General features: G+C 36.8%; 14 protein-coding genes across 15 annotated transcripts; 4 read left to right on the forward strand and 10 right to left on the reverse strand.

Moving 5' to 3' along the window:
* Positions 1–351: 351 nt before the first annotated feature.
* LOC108907415 (tektin-3-like) lies at positions 352–2,576 on the forward strand. The gene is made up of 9 exons (XM_018711082.1): positions 352–422; positions 484–545; positions 617–768; positions 818–1,069; positions 1,293–1,525; positions 1,580–1,838; positions 1,889–2,111; positions 2,162–2,316; positions 2,366–2,576. The coding sequence occupies exons 2-9, from the start codon at positions 501–503 to the stop codon at positions 2,574–2,576; spliced, it is 1,530 nt and encodes a 509-aa protein (XP_018566598.1). The 5' UTR covers positions 352–422; positions 484–500.
* A 225-nt stretch (positions 2,577–2,801) lies between these two features.
* LOC108907380 (cytosolic Fe-S cluster assembly factor NUBP1 homolog) lies at positions 2,802–4,251 on the reverse strand. The gene is made up of 7 exons (XM_018711036.1): positions 4,156–4,251; positions 3,865–4,103; positions 3,709–3,810; positions 3,489–3,651; positions 3,244–3,437; positions 3,001–3,187; positions 2,802–2,911 (listed from the first exon to the last, which is right to left on the reverse strand). The coding sequence occupies exons 1-7, from the start codon at positions 4,193–4,195 to the stop codon at positions 2,874–2,876; spliced, it is 963 nt and encodes a 320-aa protein (XP_018566552.1). The 5' UTR covers positions 4,196–4,251; the 3' UTR covers positions 2,802–2,873.
* Positions 4,252–4,702: 451 nt separating this feature from the next.
* LOC108907456 (tektin-3-like) lies at positions 4,703–6,655 on the forward strand. The gene is made up of 8 exons (XM_018711149.1): positions 4,703–4,774; positions 4,830–4,984; positions 5,040–5,291; positions 5,353–5,585; positions 5,637–5,895; positions 5,962–6,184; positions 6,236–6,390; positions 6,445–6,655. Exons 1-8 carry the CDS (start codon positions 4,742–4,744, stop codon positions 6,653–6,655), a joined length of 1,521 nt encoding a protein of 506 aa, XP_018566665.1. The 5' UTR covers positions 4,703–4,741.
* A 46-nt stretch (positions 6,656–6,701) lies between these two features.
* LOC108907458 (cytochrome c oxidase assembly protein COX11, mitochondrial) lies at positions 6,702–7,985 on the reverse strand. The gene is made up of 4 exons (XM_018711151.1): positions 7,867–7,985; positions 7,157–7,728; positions 6,941–7,108; positions 6,702–6,886 (listed from the first exon to the last, which is right to left on the reverse strand). The coding sequence occupies exons 2-4, from the start codon at positions 7,559–7,561 to the stop codon at positions 6,743–6,745; spliced, it is 717 nt and encodes a 238-aa protein (XP_018566667.1). The 5' UTR covers positions 7,562–7,728; positions 7,867–7,985; the 3' UTR covers positions 6,702–6,742.
* LOC108907457 (arginine/serine-rich coiled-coil protein 2) lies at positions 7,118–12,461 on the reverse strand. Of its 2 annotated transcripts, XR_001964329.1 has the most exons (2): positions 11,017–12,461; positions 7,118–7,128 (listed from the first exon to the last, which is right to left on the reverse strand). XR_001964329.1 is itself a non-coding variant. In XM_018711150.1 (1 exon), the coding sequence occupies exon 1, from the start codon at positions 12,255–12,257 to the stop codon at positions 11,373–11,375; it is 885 nt and encodes a 294-aa protein (XP_018566666.1). In that variant the 5' UTR covers positions 12,258–12,461; the 3' UTR covers positions 10,967–11,372. The 2 variants fall into 2 exon arrangements, 1 of the variants encoding a protein (XP_018566666.1); XM_018711150.1 differs by lacking the exon at positions 7,118–7,128 and having other exon boundaries at positions 10,967–12,461.
* On the forward strand, positions 8,070–8,692 carry LOC108907459 (39S ribosomal protein L42, mitochondrial). The gene has a single exon (XM_018711152.1). The coding sequence runs from the start codon at positions 8,231–8,233 to the stop codon at positions 8,594–8,596; it is 366 nt and encodes a 121-aa protein (XP_018566668.1). The 5' UTR covers positions 8,070–8,230; the 3' UTR covers positions 8,597–8,692.
* On the reverse strand, positions 8,944–9,505 carry LOC108907460 (huntingtin-interacting protein K). The gene has a single exon (XM_018711153.1). It carries the CDS (start codon positions 9,361–9,363, stop codon positions 9,004–9,006), a length of 360 nt encoding a protein of 119 aa, XP_018566669.1. The 5' UTR covers positions 9,364–9,505; the 3' UTR covers positions 8,944–9,003.
* Positions 10,069–12,714, reverse strand: LOC108907462 (cytochrome c oxidase subunit 6B2). Its single transcript, XM_018711154.1, has 2 exons — positions 12,602–12,714; positions 10,069–10,425 (listed from the first exon to the last, which is right to left on the reverse strand). The coding sequence occupies exon 2, from the start codon at positions 10,418–10,420 to the stop codon at positions 10,175–10,177; it is 246 nt and encodes an 81-aa protein (XP_018566670.1). The 5' UTR covers positions 10,421–10,425; positions 12,602–12,714; the 3' UTR covers positions 10,069–10,174.
* An 845-nt stretch (positions 12,715–13,559) lies between these two features.
* Positions 13,560–14,936, reverse strand: LOC108907431. The gene is made up of 5 exons (XM_018711101.1): positions 14,927–14,936; positions 14,746–14,878; positions 14,280–14,667; positions 14,079–14,185; positions 13,560–13,769 (listed from the first exon to the last, which is right to left on the reverse strand). Exons 1-5 carry the CDS (start codon positions 14,933–14,935, stop codon positions 13,567–13,569), a joined length of 840 nt encoding a protein of 279 aa, XP_018566617.1. The 5' UTR covers position 14,936; the 3' UTR covers positions 13,560–13,566.
* A 788-nt stretch (positions 14,937–15,724) lies between these two features.
* On the reverse strand, positions 15,725–16,573 carry LOC108907434 (acyl-CoA-binding domain-containing protein 6-like). The gene has a single exon (XM_018711102.1). It carries the CDS (start codon positions 16,545–16,547, stop codon positions 15,774–15,776), a length of 774 nt encoding a protein of 257 aa, XP_018566618.1. The 5' UTR covers positions 16,548–16,573; the 3' UTR covers positions 15,725–15,773.
* Positions 16,538–16,835, reverse strand: LOC108907437 (SRA stem-loop-interacting RNA-binding protein, mitochondrial-like). The gene has a single exon (XM_018711106.1). The coding sequence runs from the start codon at positions 16,810–16,812 to the stop codon at positions 16,549–16,551; it is 264 nt and encodes an 87-aa protein (XP_018566622.1). The 5' UTR covers positions 16,813–16,835; the 3' UTR covers positions 16,538–16,548.
* On the reverse strand, positions 16,804–17,765 carry LOC108907435 (methyltransferase-like protein 23). Its single transcript, XM_018711103.1, has 2 exons — positions 17,492–17,765; positions 16,804–17,411 (listed from the first exon to the last, which is right to left on the reverse strand). The coding sequence occupies exons 1-2, from the start codon at positions 17,591–17,593 to the stop codon at positions 16,821–16,823; spliced, it is 693 nt and encodes a 230-aa protein (XP_018566619.1). The 5' UTR covers positions 17,594–17,765; the 3' UTR covers positions 16,804–16,820.
* Positions 17,766–17,846: 81 nt separating this feature from the next.
* Positions 17,847–18,661, forward strand: LOC108907436 (probable 28S ribosomal protein S6, mitochondrial). Its single transcript, XM_018711104.1, has 3 exons — positions 17,847–18,116; positions 18,168–18,307; positions 18,361–18,661. The coding sequence occupies exons 1-3, from the start codon at positions 18,072–18,074 to the stop codon at positions 18,617–18,619; spliced, it is 444 nt and encodes a 147-aa protein (XP_018566620.1). The 5' UTR covers positions 17,847–18,071; the 3' UTR covers positions 18,620–18,661.
* Positions 18,662–18,877: 216 nt separating this feature from the next.
* Positions 18,878–21,268, reverse strand: LOC108907428 (NAD-dependent protein deacetylase sirtuin-7). Its single transcript, XM_018711098.1, has 3 exons — positions 20,859–21,268; positions 20,491–20,804; positions 18,878–20,431 (listed from the first exon to the last, which is right to left on the reverse strand). Exons 1-3 carry the CDS (start codon positions 20,991–20,993, stop codon positions 18,970–18,972), a joined length of 1,911 nt encoding a protein of 636 aa, XP_018566614.1. The 5' UTR covers positions 20,994–21,268; the 3' UTR covers positions 18,878–18,969.
* Positions 21,269–21,596: the final 328 nt, after the last annotated feature.

Below are 21,596 nucleotides of genomic sequence, written 5' to 3' on the forward strand. Positions count from 1 at the left end.
TTTGGTTTTTCATCGAGATGCTATGAAATCAAAAACCGCAAAAAACTTAAAGTATACTTACCCACTACATACTTTAGACTTCTTCTATAAATAATGCAGATATTGAATCTACCGAAATAAAAGAATTTAATGTGATATAATGACCTACACTCAAATGGGGACTTTATAAATCTTCCTATATTTGTTTTATTGATTACTACATCAAACAAATTTAAAATTTTATCCGAAACAAATATTTTTTCAATAGTACCTATTAAATATTGATTTTTGTTAAATAAGGTCAATCCTCCACTTCCACATGCCATCCTGTAACGATGCAAAATATTTTCTAGGGCAGGGTGCCAGGTACAACTTGACACTAAGGCTAGTAGGATTAAATTTGGATTTAGAATGATATTGAATTGAAATATTTGCATGTGAAGGTATAAATACACATACATGCTTTAAAAATACACTTTAGCAACACCTGTTGTTTGTAATAAGTTTCCAGATCAAGAAACATGATATTTGGGCAAGAAAGGGAAAGAAGAAGCCGCTACAATAGGGTAAATTTTAACACTCTTCAGATTACTTTAAATTCGAAAATTACTAATCAATAAAAGTTCAACTTTTACAGCCGTTTGAACCATGGAGCACGGTCCCAATGCCCCCTTCGATGGAAGAAATCACAGGACTCCCGGAATCTTCCGTTCTGGGACAGTATTTCAAAACTCCACGTCCCAGACAATGGAAACCCGCTCTAGGATACAAAATTACAGACTCCATACTGTAAACGACAATATGTTACCTCGTCAACTTTTAAAACATAAAATTCTAGGCCTGGTCAAGTTCCCGCAAGCACAATTATGGATCCCTGTTACACACCGTACGGAATGGCCACGGAACCATTGAAATTTCCTAATTTAGTAACGGGGTTCGAACGGAACCCGGCACACGCTGCCCGAGCCGCTCTGTATACACGCTACACTCCAATGGAGTGGACAAAATCAAACCTGGAACGCTACGAGGAGGCCGACACTAATAAAAACTACTCGGAAAGATTGAGGGACGAATTTAACAAAGTTATGAGGTACACAGCACAATATTTAAAAACTTTGCATGTTATACTTGCTTATTATTACATTACGATTTCTACATACATATCACTTATACTGGTGATTTAGTTTTATAAAGTGAGCTTTGCCAAAACAATTGCACGTCAACATAGAGAATAGGCAATACCTATAAATCCCGCTTCTGAAACACAATATCCTGCTTCTGATAAAACGAGTATAATACACAAATAATTGCAGAGAAACCGACGAAAAGACGGCTCAAGGACAAAGAGAATCCGGAAGAAGATTAGGCGAACGGGTTACGGACATCACATTTTGGAGAAATGAGGTTAGAACAGAGTTAGAACGACTGCTAACTGAAACAAGCTTGCTATCCGATACAAGACTCGCCACGAAAAAGGCTATGGATGACATCGAAGGCCCCCTTCACGTGGCCCAAGAGTGTTTGTACCATAGAGAAAAAAGGGAAGGTACCCCACATGGGGGGACAAGTAAAAATTTAATCTTATATATTTACTTTTAAGGGATCGACCTGGTGCACGACAACGTGGAACATGCGCTTCTAAAAGAAGTAAACGCATACAGAAACGCTAAAGAAAGACTTAAGAACACATTTAATAAAATACAGGATCAATTAAGGAATAACCGAGCTTCGCAACACGAGTTAGAAACCGACGTCCGAAGCAAGGAATCCGCTTTGGGCATCGACGGTATGTGTCACCAGCTAAACAATTACTCGAAAGGCATAAATTACTACAAAGGAATCGAGAGATACGATAACACGTAAGTACAAATGTCTCCCGTCGTCGAGTTGCATCGCTTTCTCGTTACAGAATATGTATCCCCGAAGCTTGGGCCGAAAACAGCAATAGGATCGCTCAGAGGTCCATGAGCGAAAGAGGGAAGTCGGCGCAGCTAAGATCGGACGCAGAACACTTAATAAACGCAGTGGCTCAAGAAGTTTGGGACTCGTGGAGTAATACGAACAACGCTCTCGCACGCAGAGCTTCCGAGACGTTGGACACCAAGAGCAGGCTACAAATGCACTTACATAAGGTAAGTCGGCGAGCGGCGATGCGCGTAACTTAAGTTTGCCGCACTTCTAGGTCCAACAAGAAATATTCGACCTAGAAAGACACATCGAATTCCTGAAGAGGGCCATAATGGACAAGAGCAATCCCATGAAAGTAGCTCATACGAGGTTAGAAGCGAGGTCGCATCGGAGGGATATCGAGCTCTGCCGGGATAACGCCCAAATCAAGTGAGAGACTATTAAAGTCAACGATAGATTGTCATTCTTTGTATTTCAGACTGGTTTCCGAGGTTCAGGACATTCAAGACTCCATCGAAACGTTGCACAGAAAACTACGGGAAGCGGAAGCGCAACATCAGAGGTTGCTCAAAACTCGGGCAAACCTCGAATCCGAACTGCACAACAAAGTTAACTCTCTGTTCATCGATCGAGAGAAGTGTATGGGGATGAGACGGTCCTTCCCGATAACGGCAACAGTTAAATATTGATACCGACGGGTACTTTCATCTGTTAATTTCGAGCAAAAGTAAGTGCAGCTTGTTTGAAAGTCATAATTTAGCCTGCGAGGTTTAGACGGAGGTACAATCGAGCTTTATTGAAGTAGAACGCAAAAAGAATAATAAATTTCCTGAAAAGATAGAAACGACTATGTACACAGGTAAAACGTAGTTAAATTAGAAAATATTAAAATATGAAATATGTATTCTAAAAGATTAAGTTCAACAATATTTAATATAAAATTTGTGTATTATCACCACATACATTAAAATATAATTTATATAATTTTATTTGGTCGTTTTCTCCTCACAAACCTTAACTAATTCTGCAATAAAAACATATAAAAGTATATATTATCCAGAATTGTCTAATTATATACATTTGTTTATTTATTTATTTATTTTTTAAACTTACTTTGAATAATATCCTTCAAGGCTAGAACAGCCGGGGAATCCGGCAACTCTGTCAAGAAGTCCTTTCCTTCGTCACAACACCTCGCTATTTTAGGATCTAAAGGTAAACTACCCAAGAACGGAACACCTAAATCTAAACACATTCCTTTGGCACCACCAGTCGTGGGAGGAAATATTTCAGAAATTTTCTGCAATAAAATAAAATATTATCAACAATAAAAGTTTTTACAACTATTTTTTATACCTGGCAACACGGGCAAACAAAGACGGACATGTTTTCGATAACACCCAACACGTTCACTTTGACTTTCCGACAAAAATCTATCTCCTTCCTTACATCCAGTAAAGCAACTTCTTGTGGGGTAGTGACTATTATGGCCCCAGTAAGATCGGCCTGCGATAAGTACGTCGTTGCAGATAAATGTTCGTCAGAAGTACCTACGGGAAATGGTATTATTATCGTTAAATATCCTTTACTTTTTGCTTTACCTGGCGGAGTATCCATAAGTAAAAAATCGAGTTTGCCCCAATCGACCTCGCTTAAAAACTGCCGAATCATGCCATTCTTTTTTGGTCCCCTCCAAATAATCGCATCATCTGGGGTAGAAAGTAAAAATCCTATAGACATTACCGACAAATTGTCATCCACATACTAAAAAAAATTTCAATGAAAATGATTACCTAATTGATTTATCTTATATTATCTTACAACTGGAGACCATCCGGAGCCAGACTGATGCACCTGTTCATCCAATACACCTAAAACTCGTGGCTGAGAAGGTCCACATATATCGATGTCAAGAACGGCTACCTATTAAATGTAAATTAAATAAATGGGTTTCAAAACAAAAAAAAATCGACTAACATTTCTTTCGTAATCATCTGCAGCTAGAGCTCTACTCAATAAGGCTGTTACGGTACTTTTCCCGACGCCTCCCTTCCCAGAAAGTATCAGAATTTTGTTCTTTACTTGTTCTAAGCGCTCCTTTACTAATTGTATCCCCGGATCTGGACCTTTTGGCCCCGAGGCACAAATTTGTTGATTAGGGCAACCCGCACAAGCAGAAACTTTTCCAGCATTCTCGCTTCCCGTACCAGGGCAATCTAAAAGACTAATATATAATCTCTGAAATTCAAAAATGTTAATTTGGCTTACGTTCTGGTGCGTTATCTGGCTTTTCAACGGTTGTAGACATTTTAATTGAAGAAAAACATAAATGACATTACCATTACGAAAATAGGTTAAGTTTAATTTTGAAAGATCTGTCAAAACTAGCCTTCTTCTTCTTCTTTTATTTTATAATAAGGATTGTACGGATATTAAACGAAAGGCTAGTAGACTTGTTCTTGTTATGATATAAATCACAAATAAAAGTAGTAAGTTCTTAAACCAGAGCAGATGATTGGGTGATCTTGCAGGAATTTTAAATTCTACCAATCAGCCGTTTTGAAAATAATATTTTATATGTAGCTCTTAAGTACACAATATAATAAATTTCTTATTACTTGTATACAAGACAAAAGTTAGATTTTCTACGCTGTGACATCAACGTTCTTCTTTTCTAGACTATTAGTATTTTACATTTATTAAGTGATATAAAATTTTAAGTTGTTTTATTTCGCATGCTTGGATTTTTAAATATTTTTGTAAATGAATCTATAGAAACGGATTTTTATGACATATTTTTATGTATAATTTATATTATTAATGTATTTAAATCTTTAATCAAACAAAACTCAATATGCCGGAAAAAAACGAAACAGTTTTATATTCAGTAAGAACAGTTAGCCATTTGTAGTGTTCCGTTTAATTTAATTTTATTTTTTTAGCAATTACAGCCATGGAGCACCGTAGCTGCCTCTCCTTGCTTAGAACAAGTTGCTGGGCCACCAATCCCAACACGAATCGGCCAGTATTATCAGACACCTCGACCTCACCCGTGGCGACCTACCCTAGGATACGAAACTGTTTCCATTACCCCATTGTACCAAATAGAAACATATAATTATCATTTTTATTCTATTTCTTCTAACTTTAAGGCCGAGTCAGCATTCCACAAATGCGATAATCGATCCATGCTACACACCTTACGGAATGGCAACAGAGCCTTTGAAATTCCCAAACCTGGTTACTGGGTTCGAACGGAATCCAGCACATGCTGCTAGAGCTGCTCTGTATACCCGCTACAGTACCACAACATGGACCCAAGGCAATTTATACAATTACAACGAAGCTGATACCAATCGACACTACTCTGACCGGTTGCGGCAGGATTTTGTGAGAGTCATGAGGTAAGAATTTCAAGCAAAATCGGCGCAGTTGGCAGATTTTTACTAATTTTGCTACATTTAGAGAATTGGATGAAAAGACAACTCAAGGTCAAAGGGAATCGGGAAGGAGGCTAGGTGAGAGAATCACAGACACGACGTTTTGGAGGAACGAAGTACGAGCAGAACTAGAACGGCTGATCACAGAGTCAGCTCTATTAACAGAAACTAGACGCAAAATGCAAAAGTCTATAGACGACATCGAAGGTGTCATCCACATCGCTCAGGAATGTTTATACCACAGGGAGCAGAGACAAGGTAAAATTTTCAAAATAAATATAAAATTCGCTCGTAAACATTTAATTTCAGGTCTCGATCTTGCGCACGATAACGCCGAACAGGCTCTGTTGAAGGAAATCGAAGTGTATCGAAACGCGCAAGAGAAAGCGAAAGCCTTATACAGCAAAATCCAGGGCCAGCTACGAAATAATAGAGCCGCTCAACACGAACTGGAAACTGACGTTCGAAGTAAGGAGTCTGCTCTGGGCACTGACAATTTGTGCCATCAACTGAACAACTTTTCAAAAGGGATAAATTACTACGGCGGAATTGAAAAATATGATCCTACGTATGCAAAAATAACATATTTGAAATAATCTAGTATGTTTTACAATAACTGTCTTTGAATTTCCAGAGTAGCTAATACGACAACGTGGGCAGAAAACAGCAACAGGATTGTGCAAAGATCTCAGTCCGAGAGGCAGAAGTCCTCGCAAATGCGATCAGACATCGAGAATCTAATGAACACCCTCTCTCAGGAGATCTGGGACTCTTGGAGTAACACCAACAACGCTCTTGCACGTAGAGCTGCCGAGATGCTAGAAGTGAAGAACAAACTACAAATGCATTTACACAAGGTGCAAAATAGATACTGCTGACATTACACAATTAAAACGTTACCATTGCAGGTACAACAAGAACTATTCGATATGGAAAAGCACATCGAACTTCTCAAGAAAGCCATCATGGATAAGAGCAACCCCATGAAAGTGGCGCATACTAGACTGGAAGCGAGAACCCACAGGAGAAACATAGAATTATGCAGAGATATCGCCCAAGACAGGTGGGGGCACGCGATATTAAAATAAAATAACTCTAACGATGTTTTCAATTCCAGATTAGTTTCGGAAGTTTACGACATTCAAGACTCCATTGAAATATTACACAAAAAACTTCAAGAAGCAGAAGCGCAACATCAACAGTTACTCAAGACGAGAGCTAATCTTGAAACGAACCTGCACGATAAAGTTAACTCGCTGTTTATAGACAGGGAGAAATGTATAGGTATGAGACGGGCATTCCCAATCACAGCAACAATTAAATATTAAATTACTTGTACTTTCTATAAATTTGTCGTCATTAAAAGTAAATCACTAACGAATAAATTATATTTTTTGCCTAGATAAACACTTGTATCATTTAAAATAAGCGGGCACAGGTAGTTTTAGACCTTCCTTAGCTTCGAAGAAAGTGTACGACAATGTTATTTCGTTCACAAATTCCATAAAAGGGTCTTCGGTTATTTCTGGGTCTATATAGAAAAATACCGGCATGTCCACCTAAACAAATATTTTTTATAATACATTAGTATTCCAGATTAACAAAAAACTCACTTGTTCATGAGGATTGAGCATTTGTTCTTCAAAACAAAAGCACTGTATTTTGTTAAAATATTGTCCCGCTTCAAATGGTACGACATTGTATGTACTTATACCTATAACCGGCTTATCGGTGGGGTTCTTTGCTGTGTAAAACGCTAATGCAGTCTCACCGGGAAAAACCTGAAAGATTAAATTCATTACTGAATACTAACTAAACGATTCACCTACCGTGATTTCAATCTGTTGAGGTTTAAAATTCCATCTCATGCTTGCGGCAGTATCTGCATTGAATCTGATTTTTATGGGTTTATGTTTAACTGGTGACATAGTTTCGACTTTACTACTATCGTGTCCCGTATTTGTTGTTCCTCCATAACTATACGCTTGGCAGAACATTCTATATAATGGTACGGCAGCATAACTTAATCCAACCGTTACCACACCTGCGGCTGTCACGTAATAGAGGGTTGATCTAATCCTTTTCTTTCTAGCTGCATTAGTATCAACATTGTTCAATTTCTGGAATAATTTTTTATAACAATTTGTGTGGAAGTCACACTTTCGACACTTCATAAAACACACGTTTTTGCTAGTTCTTATAATTCTAGCTATGTTAAATGTACAACTAAACATATTTTAAATAATTAACCTATCATTATTGAAGTTTACGTTAACCTCAATTTTTTTTATTAAATAGTTAAATACAGAGACAATAGATAACTAGTTAAATACTTAAATAGTTAAATATAGATTTGATTCTTAAAAGTTGGCTAGGATGAAATAAAGGGACAATCACAAACCTAGAAAAAAAAACAGACTGCGTTAGCTGCATATAACGAATGACCACAAATTCATGATAAATTATAATAAGTTCCAAACCTTTGTAATTCTATTTTTATGCTTATATAAGATGGTTAAAATCCTTGGGTTATACTCACAAATCTAGTTCAAGCCCACATACATAGGTTAGGTCCGATAGTACTTTCAAATTTACCGCTTTCTTAAGTACCAAAAGGCCACTAATTAATCAAATTATTATAAATCAAATGAATAAATGGAAAATGAAAAGAACAGTGCTGCCACCAAACTGCCACAAATCAAAATATGCGTCTGCCAAGTGATAACCATTGAATCATAGACAAAGACAGAAACATTGAACCATTGTTGCTTGTCAAATTAAAATGTGATAACTGAAAAAAATTATTTTAGAAAATTGGAGATTGGGTTTGTGTGTGGTGTTTATTTACAAACTATAGAAAAAAGGAAGGATTAATCCTGCATCCTACGGATTAAAATTTAACCATGACCCTGAGGTTAATTACAACAAAATTTCATATCCCGAAGATATTATCTCGATTTGTATCTACCACAAATTCAGAACATGCAATAGTATGTACTGATGATGGAAGTACTTTAGTTGCTTGGCATCCGAAAACAGATTTCCCATATGAATGTACGAGACCATTACCTGAAGAAAAGATCGAAGAAAACAGTTCTGTGTTAAAAGTTAAACTAACTCCACAAGTTATGGAAGTTTTCAGTAAGAAAACACCTGAGCAGGCAAGGCAAGAACTAATGAATATTACGCTTACGACTAAACATAGATGGTTCCCTAAAGCAAGGCTCAAGAAACTTAGGAAGCTTCCTATGGAGAGACAATATTTGTGAATTTAGTTCTGAATTGTTAATAACAGTAATTTGATTTTGTAATATTTAATTTGTAGTTTTTTTTTATGAATTAATATTAATATAGGTAGAACTTCATTTACTGGTTTTAATCCCTAACAAGACTGTTAAATAATATTTATTACCGTTTTGAATAAGCGATATTTAAACAAATTTAAAAATATATTATTGTGCAAGCTACTGTATCACTTTCTTCCATTTCTGTTTTAACTTTGTCATTAGAAAATTTTATTAATAACTGTCAATTTTCTTATTCAACAAGTTAACTAGGTAGTGGTATTGAAAAAAATTATTGTTTCATGGGACAACAATAAATACTATAAAGAATATCGAGCTGTAAAAAAATGATTTATTTTATCCTATAAAACATTTTGGTAACAATACGCAATTTAATTTGTTAGGGCAATAAGTGCACAAACAACATTGCCGTGATATTCCCTAAGGGTTCTTTCCGCTAAAGATCTAGAAATTTCCATCTCACGAACAATTAAGTCCACATCCTCTTTCCTTATAGACACCTTCAGCAGTTCCTTTTCCCTGGCTTGTTTTTCCAAAGCAGCTTGATTCCTTCGGTCTCCTATAGCCGAAATTGCACCGGCGACATTCTGTGTGGATATTTCTTTTTCTTCCGCATAGTCCGTTACTTTTTCCAAGTCTGCAGCCCCACTGTCATATTTGGCAGCCTTCTTTTGTTGAGATTTCTCAGGTACTTCCTCCGAGTTCCCATTCACAGTCTCCTCATCGGCCATTTTAAATTTATGTCGATTTTCTATTCAAAATTCAAGTTTGTAGGTGAAATTTGGATTAGGGATCGGTGTGATTAGATGATTACAGCTTGTTATAACACTCACGACTCACAACAACAAAAAAGAAATAGTAAGAATACGAAAGAAATATGACAGATATGTCGTCTTCTTCTTCTAGTTCTTACTTCTTATTCTACTAGATTTCCAAAATGAACTTGATCATTGAAATGTAAATAATATGTTAAAAACAGAAAAACGTAAGATGAAAATACCTAATAATCACTATCCAGAATGATATCATCATAACAGAATCTCTGTTAGGTATTTTGTGATCACTGTGTATCATCACAAGGTTTTCTATTTATTATATTGGTATTTTCAAAATACATACTACATAACTTTTAAAATAATCTAGGAAGGTTATTAATATTATAGATAATATTATCTTTTATAGTAAATTTTGTAATAACAGGAAGTAAAAAGAGATTGTCGTATAAATGTGCTTTGATTTAAATTAGTTTTTTAGTATTTTAGCAAATTTAACTAATTAAAATCTCCAAATTAAAACTCGTTTGAAATATTTTGTAAGACAAAAAATATGTTTACACGCTTTCGTTGTATTTACAATTTTCCCTTGTCCTTTATGGTGAAATATTATTTTTAACAAATGATCTTGCTTTGCTATTACATTAAAACATAAACATTAAATTATAAAAACGGTAGTTAATTATTACTTTATTAACATAAATAGCTTTACAATGCTTTGAAAAAGAACATGGCTACATAAACAACTAGATAAGTAAATGGATTTAAGTTAAATATTCCCTGGGAATGTACCCGACTCCCTCTGATCGTCCCACTTCTCAATCCAAGAATTGGGACACACGGAATGGAACACTTTCGAGAAATATTCACAGGGCTTGTAGTTTGAGCCCCTCACCTTCTGGCAGCGATAATAGTCCAAGTAGCTCTGGTAGCAGTAGCGGGTCTGGTTCGTATTAGGAAAACGTGGGTCGAAAGGGGCGGTTTTAATGTCATCTTCTCTGACGGCGACCGGCATAGTGACTGAAATGGAGAATTTGAATAACCTATGCCACACCGGCTGCTTCTAAATCTAGAAAGTGACTATTTGAATGCGCAAATCTAAATAGAATTAGATGTAAATTGTACGCACGTTTGTTTGAAAATTGAATGTTGGAAAATCTAAATGTTTGCGTTTTGAGAAATGGTACTTTTTTTGTATTTACAGGAGATCGACAAAAATTGAGTTTCATCGAACACAGCGCTATTATGATTCGAAAAAAATGTTTCAGACAAAACCTACGTAGAATCCGATTCTGCAATAAAAAATAGGGATTCCTATTTAATGATAAAATTTCATCAATTCCATCAATCATGAATATTTTTTTCAGTGCTTATTTTTCGAGATATTTGAAAGTTTCCGATTAAAAATAACCCGTTACAAATTGGGACACTCTGAATAGGCCATCGTTATTATTCAGTTAAATACATTATTACAAAACCTTACGCGTATGAAAAAAAAAGTATAGATTTCTAATAAGATTAGTAGTTAACGCTTTCGCACGTTTACAATAAAAGATTGGACAAACATTCACATATTTATTTGAAAATTATAGCATTTATAATTTTCTAAACACATATTATGTACATTAGGTTACAAACGGGGTTCCAACACCGTAAGTTCATTGACATAGTTAAGTAATTTTTATAAAATTCCAAATGAATATAAGTTTTTATTGAACATGAAAATAAACAAAATTGTTTGCTTCTAAATTCATTTTTTTTTCATGTTATTTAAAAACTAAGCTAACACGGTAGAGAGATAACAAAATATAATCACTTCGCTTGGCGGCATGCCAAACCTGTAATGGACAATCCAATTAACACGTGCAGAAATACGTTACATATCGTTTGAGTTCACCTAATAGAGCGGGATTCCCTATTAAACCAATATAAAAGACGTTATACTAAATAACCTAACAGAAACTAATCTATTTGACGAGCGGCCTCGTCTTGGAATCGTCATCACAACATGCTTCTTTGTACCGTCTCACTTCCTTCATGTACACCGACCAAGCGTCCTGGGCATTAGTCTCCTCCTCGGTGGTCAACCTCACTTTCTGAACTAGCCCCGTTTTTAATACCTTGCCGCCCCGGCGTTTTCCGAACGCCGGAATGGCCGGTTTCTTTTCCTCGGCCGAGGCGACGCTCTCCTGAGCCTTCTGCTGTTCCTGCATCTTTTTAAACATCTCCAAGAAGGACCCGTCGTTTTTGAAGACGCACTTAACCTGGTCCTCTTCCTCCTCCTCCTCCTCTTCCTCCTCGATTTTCATGTCCACCTCGTTGATATCCGCATCTAATAGTGGTTTATCATCCGGTGATTTCCGGGGCGTCTCCGACTTCTTATCCCTGTCGGATTTGGACCTGTGTGATCTGTGCGGACGGCTTCTCGACGTGCTCCTCGACCGTGAACGGGAGTACCTAGATGCCGAACGTCTGTATCGACCATGCCTGCGCCTGCCGTGGCGGAAGCCGGGAGACCTGGAACGGCTCCTCGACGAGCTGCGTTTGCGTTTGTGTCTGCGGTGTGACCGAGATCGAGACCGCCGGTGGCGGCGGTCTCTAGATCTGCTGCGTGAGTGTCTCCTTCTATGATGTTTCTCACGACTTTTCGATCTCGATCGGTACTTGCTGGTCTCTTGGTGTTTCTTTTCAAAGTCAATGTACTCGGGGCTTTTAAGGTAGGGATCGATACGATCTATAGTACGACTCCCGCTGGTCGTCGAACCTTCTACTTTACTGGAAGTATTGGACAGTTCTTCTTCTGTTCCCGGAGGAGGAGGGTTGTCCCATATTCTGCTAGCCGACGGATTCATCTGTAGGAGTATGGTGTGTGACCTACAAGAGAGACTTGCAGGTATAGTTAAATGCTATGGGATGATACATATTCAGTCTTCAAAATTGCCAGGAGTTGTTTTAATACTGTGAGCCGCTTAGGGCGCAAATTACTTAACTACGTTAATGAACTTGTGGTTGGGGTTCCCGAAGGATACAACCCATTGTTCGCACGAATGGTGTTAGGTAATCAATGGACAAAATGACGTTGTTGACATGCCGCTTTTACTTTCAATAAGAATAGCAGTTATGTTAAAGATAATTACTTAGCTACTACTTATACTGAAATTAATCTTATAACCAATCAAAAGTTACTATATTATACCTTATGAATAAGTAAATTCCTTGGAAATCTTCGGAATAATGGCTCCCACAAAAACCAATAACTTGTTGTGCCGCCAGCGCCACTTTACTTCAGCGGAGAGGTGAAGAACTGGGTTTAAAATCAATACCGGTATTTTAGATAACTGCAAAATGTAAATGGCCTTGATTGATATATTAGGCCTTTTTTCGCGATTGAATATTGATAAATATGTGATTGTGGTTACTATTTCTATCTCTTTTGATCTTAGTTGTCATACGGTAGTTTAATTCTCTTTACTCACTCATACTATAACATAACATACGACCATGATACAATAAACTTATAGACTACACTCGCGAAAAATGATATTTTAGTCAACGTCATTTTTTACGAAGCCTCAGAGCGCTTTCACACTATCGCGCCGAAACGCGGCGTTTGACGTAAACGCCAAATTTGAAAACTTATCACCTTCCACACTATTCGCGCGTAATCGAAGTAATTAGATAACAGAGTTCAGGTTATGTTGTATTGTAATTGAAAACGCATCATTAATAAAATGTCCTCAAAACTTCCATTAGTTTTATGTGCTCTGAAAAGAAAATTGAGAAAGCTTAAAGATCAGGAAAGCATTAAATCAGTTAAGAAGAAAATTAGAAAAATAGCTGCTTTATATATTTTAACAGCACATAGTCGTAACAGAAGATTGCGTGGCAGAAGGCGCATTTGGACAAGGCCAATTTTTGAAGTAAATAATAGATATTTACATATTTACAAAATGATTTTTAAATTAATTGCACATATGCTGTATTTATCTTTCTGTTATGTACATTGTTTTCTTTAATTGTAATAATTATTTACAGATTCAAGCACCACAGTGCTGCTTTTGCGTCTTGTTCTTTATTTAGACAATATTCAATGTTGATTAATAAATACTACATAATAATATTACAAAACGTATTTATTGTTCACATTCCTATGAAATACATTTAATTATCATTTTCCGCATCAAAAGCCATCTGTAAAAATGTTATCTCAAGCTGAGCTCTTTTTCTATATGGTAATTTTCCTAAAGCCTCTCCCAAGCTTATCAGAAATCCATCTAGTCCTGACATTTGTTTGGGCGATGTAACTGCCTCGGAAAAAATCTCAAGTACTTTGGCATTTATTTCAGATTCTTCAGCTTTTCTCTCTATAGGTGAATATAAAATATTTATCTAATGTGATATAACAGATTCTCGCTTAAAGGTGGGTTTACAGAAATAAATAAGCAAAACTAATGTTAAGAATTACAATGTAAAAAATTAATAAGACAAATGATTGCAAACAGACTGAAACTTATTATAAAATCACTAATTAAGATTTAAGAATTTACAAGTTTCTGTTTTTAATTGGTTAATTTTTGGTTTTGTGAAAAAATTTTTTAAAGGTTTTTTTATATTTAAATCCACCTTTAATCTTCAAAGGAACTGAAATAATTTAAAGATAAAAAGTGTTATACTTTTTGCTGATGTTGAAGAACTTGAACTGTGATTTAACATATCTTCGGTATTATTAGTTGTCAATGATGCTTGTGGTTGTAGTACAGAAGGCACTGAGCTGTAAGTCCTGAAATATCATTTTGTTCAAACCCTTTACTGCAATAACGAAGTCGGTAAATAATACAGCTAAACAATTATAAAAAGAAAATAGTTATACTAACTTATTATGTGCTGCATCATCATCAAGAAACTGCATGAGATCATAATGCTTAAATTTTGGATCGACAGGTAAAACTCCTGCTGATCCACTTGGTCTGTACTCTTTCACTTTTTTTTTTGCCCTGACAAAGGAATCACGCAAATATTTCCAGCGTTGTTTGATTTGCAAAATACCCACACCTCCCAGGTTATTGGAAATTTCTTTCCAGAGATCTTCTTTTTTGGCTTTAGTTCTTTGATTTAAAGGCAACTTGAAATCATACAAAGCCCTTCTTTCTGCCACCATTGCAATTATTGCTTCATCGAAGTTGGAACCCAATTCTAGTTCTTCCTGTGAATCCGTTTCACATTCGGTTTCACAGTTATTTAGCATTTCCCTCGGCTTTTCCACTTGAAAAAAAATTGTTCATTAGTGTAAATTTGTATCAATTTCTCACTAACTTATATGTAACTAAGTTATGTACTTACCTACAGTCAGTACATTATTAGGATCACTAACGAGATCATGCCTTCTTTCATTGAAATCGGTGAAACATTTGTGGTCCCAGTAATTTTGGCAATAGTTATTTAATAACCAACCACAGTAGCCACACTTGTAATTCTACAAAAATAAATGGAAAAAGGAATATTTATAATACCTATAACTCACCACTTCCATTCCAAATTATATTATAATTTCACGATTTTCAAAATTTCCAAATAATAAAACAAACCCGTTACACCAAATTAAAATGTTATATGACTGATGACATAAGACATAAATGGACATAAATATCGCTTATTTTTTGACGTTTACGCGAAAAAGTTAAAGTTAAATCAACTTTCAGCGTAGTGACCTTGACAACGTCGATATAAGAAAATTGACCAATCACCATTGAGAACGCCACAAAAGTGGCGTTTTCGCGTAGTAGTGTGAAAGCGCTCTCAGTTTTCATATTTCGTGGACCAGACAAGTTTTCTATTTCTTTTTCAGACAGATTAAAAATTAAAATGAAAGTCATATAACATCTACCGATTTTTTCCAGATTTATGATAACTAAAATTCATAAAATCGTGAGTCCGCATTTTCTTTCAATATTTTCATTTGATTTATGGCAGCCAAGGACATTAAATGTCCTTGATGGCAGCAGACCACATGGCCGCCGACTGTTTTGCCCAAAACTAAAAATTTTTTTTATTTTTTATGTACCCGAGATCTCAAATACAGTTAAATAAAACAGCAATTATCGAGTTTAATTATGAATATCTAGGGACTTTATTAATTCTATCTACTTTTTATAAGAACGCTTTCGTTTCCATCGCTTTTGAATATTTTGGCAAAATTTTTTAATCGCCTCAAAAAAAATATAAACAGCAGTTTATTTATAGAGAGTACTGTAGCAGGTAAAAAAGACATTGTCAGATGGTTAGTAGTGAAGAAAATATATCGCACAATAAAACTACAGTATATCTACAGAATAATTTATTAACTACATTTTACAAGAAGAGCTAGCAACCTAAAAAGTATTTAACAATTCCTTAATAGATTCATCTGATGCTACAGACGCAGCCGTACAACCCTCGTTATCGGTAACATCGACCTGAGCTCCGTGCCGTAACAAACATTTCACACATTCCGCTTGGCCGCAACTGGACGCGTAATGTAAAGCAGTTTGCCCGTCTGAGTCCTTCAGGTTCACATCAGCTCCTGCGCCGATTAAAACTTCAAGAACCTTGACAAAACCACTGTCCGCTGCCCAATGTATGGGTGCCAAACCTTCCTCGTCAGTTTCATTTACCAAAGCGGACACATCAGGAGATTTTAAACAACCTTTCACCTCCGTAACGTTGCCCTCTTTTATATAATCGACCAGCGTTTTGTCGGATTCAGCGATGTTCCGTTCGTCGGGCATAGACGAGACTTTTACCCATTGCTCTTTTGGTGTAGAAGGACTGACGGTGTCGTCGAAGCTAGAGTCTAGTTTCTTGATGGTTTCGATGTACAATTTCTTAGCTTCGACCTGAGACATGTCCCCTAATTTTCGCCAGGCCTCCCATTTAGATTTTGCTCTCATGTCATACCAGCTGGGTTTGGGGATGGAACAAACGCCTTCGGAACCTTGTTTGTAATACCCGTAGAGGGTCAAGAGTGTTTGATTGTCTACGTTCGGTAATAAAATTTTGAGATGATCGGCTGCCCTACCGAAAGCCTCCGTTAAGGAATCGTCGCACTCCTCGCAATCTATACCTAGTTCTTTAAGGTCGCTATAGTTATCTACGAACTTCGCCATTTTAAGAGTTAGTGTTCTCAACCTTGAGAGAGTTGCCTTCGAGTTTATGCGCAGACTGAAAGGTAGCGTTTTCGAAACCGTCCCGGTGGCTGAAAGTAACGAAACCGTAGTACTTGCTCAAACCCGTTTTCTTGTCGAATACGACGGTGGCGCCGTTAACGTGACCAAATTTGCTGAAGTATTTTTTCAGCTCGTTATGCCCCACGGTCCACGGTAGATTTCCTACATACAACCTATATAAGCTTCGAACTGCATTTCCAGCCATATTACGATTTAAGACCCCCTGGAAATTTCAAGTAAGTGAATACTGTGTCCCCCGATCAAATCGTGGATGTCGACGCCGGCACAAGTACCCAAATTGCTGATATCATGCACCTGACACCTCAGATCCCACTTTGCCAACAAGTGCTCTATGGACCAATCGGAACTGCGTTCTTCGTACGTACAAATAAATTTCGCTTCTACGTTGAGCTCTAGTAAATATGCTACGGTCACTAGAATGTCTTCGAAACTGGCAGGTTCGAAGAAGCAATCTGAACCGAGTATTAAATCTATACAACCCAGAGTATCCAAGTTGCTTAAGAATAACCCCCAAGTGAGACCGATGACTCGAACGTGTTGGTTTATTATCAGGTTATTCAACTGGCAACTGTGTTTTGTGTGCGATAGAGATTTTGGGAGAGTTGCGGATTCACTCAAGGTTACTGTGGCACCACACTTAGCTGCTACGATTCCTGGTAAGGCGGTGCCAGCTCCTAGTTCTAACACTCGTTTACCTGGAAGTTCGTGTCGATTTTCCCACAAGAACCAAGCCAAGACAGGTGCGGATGACCAAGTGGTAAAAGAGTAACTTGCCTGGAGCGGCTGAAAAAAAAATATATTTTATAATACGGTAAATTATACATAAATTCATAAAAAATGGCAAGTTATAGATAAAACGGTACCTCAGGAATAACAACTTCTAGTTTTTCTTCCTGAGCTTCGCCGACGTTATATTTGGAAGAAAACACAAATTTCTTCAGCTTCTCTGTGGATCCATCTGACATTTGGGTACAAATCGACAAGCACAAACGAAAAACTTATGCCACATAACAAAGCAAAATACTCACAATTATCTGAAAATTTAACTCCTCGTGCTCTAAAAATGTGATAAAAAATTCTAGATTCTACACAGCTAGGAAGTTGGAACACTGAGCAGATCAAGGAACTTTTGTCTTTTATTTCAGAACTTTTGTAGTGGTACTCCTGGCACAGGCTAATAGACTCAATGCTAACAGCACTAAACGGCACGCAACCACGTAACGTCTTGACTTTAGTCTTGTACATTGTGAAGGGCCAAAAGCCAAAAGGCTATAAGGCATAAGGCCACATAGCAATTTGAAAATTTCCATTTAGTTTGATAGTTTCATGCACAGACTTCTATTTAAATTAGAATTAGAAGTCGGTGGTTTCTTGTCTTTCATGTTTAATATGAATTTGTAACCCAAAATCCAAGTTTTTAATCATATTTAAAAGAAATATAAAATGATTACTTATGAATTATTAATACTATTGAGGGGCCTGGCAAAGGTAAGCTACTGCGTGTAACATATTTTTGATAATGCTTGTGTTTTTTTGAAGCCCGAATTACACAATGTTCTGAAGAGAACTGCGACCGCAATATTTAATAAAGGCGGTATTATAAGAAAACTAGAGAATTTGGGTTCAAAGGATATGCCCTACAAAACAAGTTCACACGGCGCAGTCCATAACAAAGCAAAGTAATAATCAAATTAAATTTATTTCTATATTTATATCATTTACCAATTTGCAGTTATTTTCTGTATGAGTTTACTGTACCCCCAAGTACCATAGATAATTTACTAGACGAATATGGCCGGGACATTGACATTATTAGAAGGAGAATCTATAAAAAGACGGAACAGGAACCCTTTGAATGTACTTTGGACGATGAAAGCAAACCTCCGCCTTACAGAAAAGATGTCCAGGATCTCATTGAACAAGCGAGGAAATTAGATAAACCTAAATTTAATTATAATACTGGGTTGGACTATTATCCGTTCCAAAAATAATTGTAGAACAAATCTAATTAGTTGAATATATTTGAATAGGTACACGTTTTATTTATTTATCTAACAGAATTAGTAAAATGTTTGAACAGCGAACACTTATGAATTAATTTCGAACTTATTCTCATCAGCAGAGTGTGTCGTGGCAATTTGAAATACAAATCAATACTTAGATAGAAATTTTATTTTGAAATAAAACTGTATAACAAAATGAAACAATCTAACATGTTTATTTAAGTTATAATACATAAAAAACACAGTAATAAATATAAAATTTAAATATACTAGACAGTCAAAAGGATTAAAATGTAAAAAAAAATTAATTTAATACTGCAACAGAAGTCAAAACGAATTCATACGGACTTCCTTTTGGGCCGCCGACTCTTCTTGTATCCTTTTCCAAACCACCCCGCTTGTATTTTACTCTTAATTTGATCCTTGTAGTTGTTAACATTAATCTCCTTATCGTTCAATCCGCTGACGTAACTCATGTCTTCCTCGTCCGTTGAATAATCGCAACACACGCACACGTTCGCCTTATTCTTCAACTCTACCTTGCTATACCTAAACATCTGATTAACGAATATTGGTTCCGACTTTTCATAAAACAAACACAGGTTGGAATTAAATTGTCTATCACAAAATTCGCACACCGGCGTCGTCGTTTCCGGAACTTCCTCCTTTTTCGGCACTAGTTCCTCCTTGTACGCGGGCAACGGGTTTATAATACTATGTAGACCTGGGTACAAGAAACTAGTCTGATACGGATACAAAAAGAAATCCGAATAGGCACCTAACATTGGTTGACGGAGAAGGTTGTAACTGAACAGCGACAGTTCCGGACTAAGAACACTCCCGAAGTAGCCATGCGTGCTGGGCTGAGGTATCAAGTAACTGTTTACCGGCTGACGAACGCTGTCCGGCTGGAGGAGGCTGTCTATGGAGAACGATTTCGATATAGAGTTAGTTTTGTTCGGCGGAAGACACTGCTGTAGTCCTTTATTGCTATTATCACAGTTTCCCGAAGCGAGTCTCTTCGCGGGGCTCCTAACGAGATCAAAATTATTATCTAAAGAACAGTCTTTATTCTTAAATTCTTTTTGTACTTCGTTACGCTGATTCTCCTCCGGTTTCTCCAACTTAAGTAAAGGCTGATTTGTCGTGTGCAACTCCAGTTCGTTTAATTGGGTGGCGTGTGCGTGAATGGGGTCCTTTAACTTGTCGTAGCTCGGCACGCAGATTCCCAGTATGTCCATCAGGATTCGCATGATTTCGTCGCATTTCCCGTTTATTTTTACATTGGCAAAGTCATCTTTCGGCGTCCATTGTAAATTGACAATGTACAAATTGGGACGTTTCCTCACGGGTTTGTCCATCTGCCACAGCCACGGGTATTTCTTCAGAACCTTTAAGCTGGAACCCAAGCAAAGTATCGTAGTGGCCTTCTTCGCATTTTTGCATGCTCCCGACCAATTCAGAGGCCACTGCAGACTTCCACGTTCTCCGAAATGGACTATACTGTCTATAAGCGGTTCATTGCAAGTGTAACACCTCCTCGAAGTTTTATGGGAAAACCTCGCGGTGTTCTCTGTCACGTCAAACAGTCTCCAGTATTCCTTATGAGGTTTACAATTCTTGCAAACTTCTACATACATGTTGCCATGTAATTCGGATATGGCCGTTCTTGGTAAACCCGATCTCAAATGGAGTCCGTCGCAGTTTTGAGAGACTACGTACTTTAGAATATTCCTCCGATATAACTCCGACAGTGCCATATGGGTGTATGTTGGTTCCGCCAGACTCAAGTCATGATCACTAAAAAAAATGGACAAATCAAAAAACAGTTGTAAACAAAGGCATCTAAGAACACACACCCAATTTCTTTGCCTTGCTGGAGTCTGGTCCAAATACCATTAGGCCCTCTATAATCCGGTATTTTAGCAGCTGTACTGATTCCGGCACCAGTGTACACAACCAAATGTTGGGATTGAGCAATAGCTTGAGCCAGTGTCTGACATTTTTCCTTCAGTACATTTTCAGGGTCTTCAAACTCTTCTAGCCTCTTTTTCGCCTCGTCCCTTTTCCTCCGTCTTTCTTGTACTTCTTCCACTGCATCGGGACACTCTAATAACACTCGATTCTCTTCTGTTGTTCTTGCTGTTTCTTCCTTCTGCAGTATTGTGGAAACCTGAACAAAATGTATAAATAGGAATACTGTTTTAGTGGGCTTTTGTTTATTTACTTTTTTTATTGATGCGTTTCTCTCTTCTTTGGCACAGAATTTTTTCGATTGCACTGTTTGTCTTCGAGGTAGTCTGCATCGTTTCGCACTTGTTTCGTCTGTTTCCAGTTCAATTTCGGTGACCTCATTTTCCATTTTAGATCTGGAAAAGTATTATTGAACTTTTTCAATACAGTAACGACCAGCCATGATTGCTATATGATTGTTTTGATTTTCATAAAATTTACGAATCAGAAGAAGACGAAGTCAATTAAGCCAAGTTCACACCACGCCTTGGGCTATGCCTATACCGTCCTGTTTGTATCGGCATCTCACTTCATACTTCACCACTGTTACGTTTTTTTTCCATTTCTAATAGATGTATGATTTTTTCTGTGATTGTTTCTAGACTCTCTAGGCCTAGATATGAGAAATACTTTCTAGGATTGTAGCACATAACACCTACGTGTGTTATGTGGGGTTGTAGGTTGTAGCGTTATGTCGGCGTGAGGGCATGCTCATATCTTGTTCAATGTTCAATGTTCATTGAAATGAACATATATAATATTGAACATTGTTCCTTGAATATTGAACAATGTTCAATATTCACTTATCTGTTATTCAATAACTGTATAAATAAACATCCTTCCTATCAAGTAATTCAATCTTTTCTAAATCTATTTATGATGGAGTAAGAAATATTTACCTATAAAAATTGCACTTTTACCCTCTGGAGTTAAGACAAACACAGAGTTAATC

This window comes from Anoplophora glabripennis, unplaced genomic scaffold, assembly GCF_000390285.2.
Source record: "Anoplophora glabripennis isolate ALB-LARVAE unplaced genomic scaffold, Agla_2.0 scaffold5, whole genome shotgun sequence".
Taxonomy (NCBI): Eukaryota; Metazoa; Arthropoda; class Insecta; order Coleoptera; family Cerambycidae; genus Anoplophora; species Anoplophora glabripennis.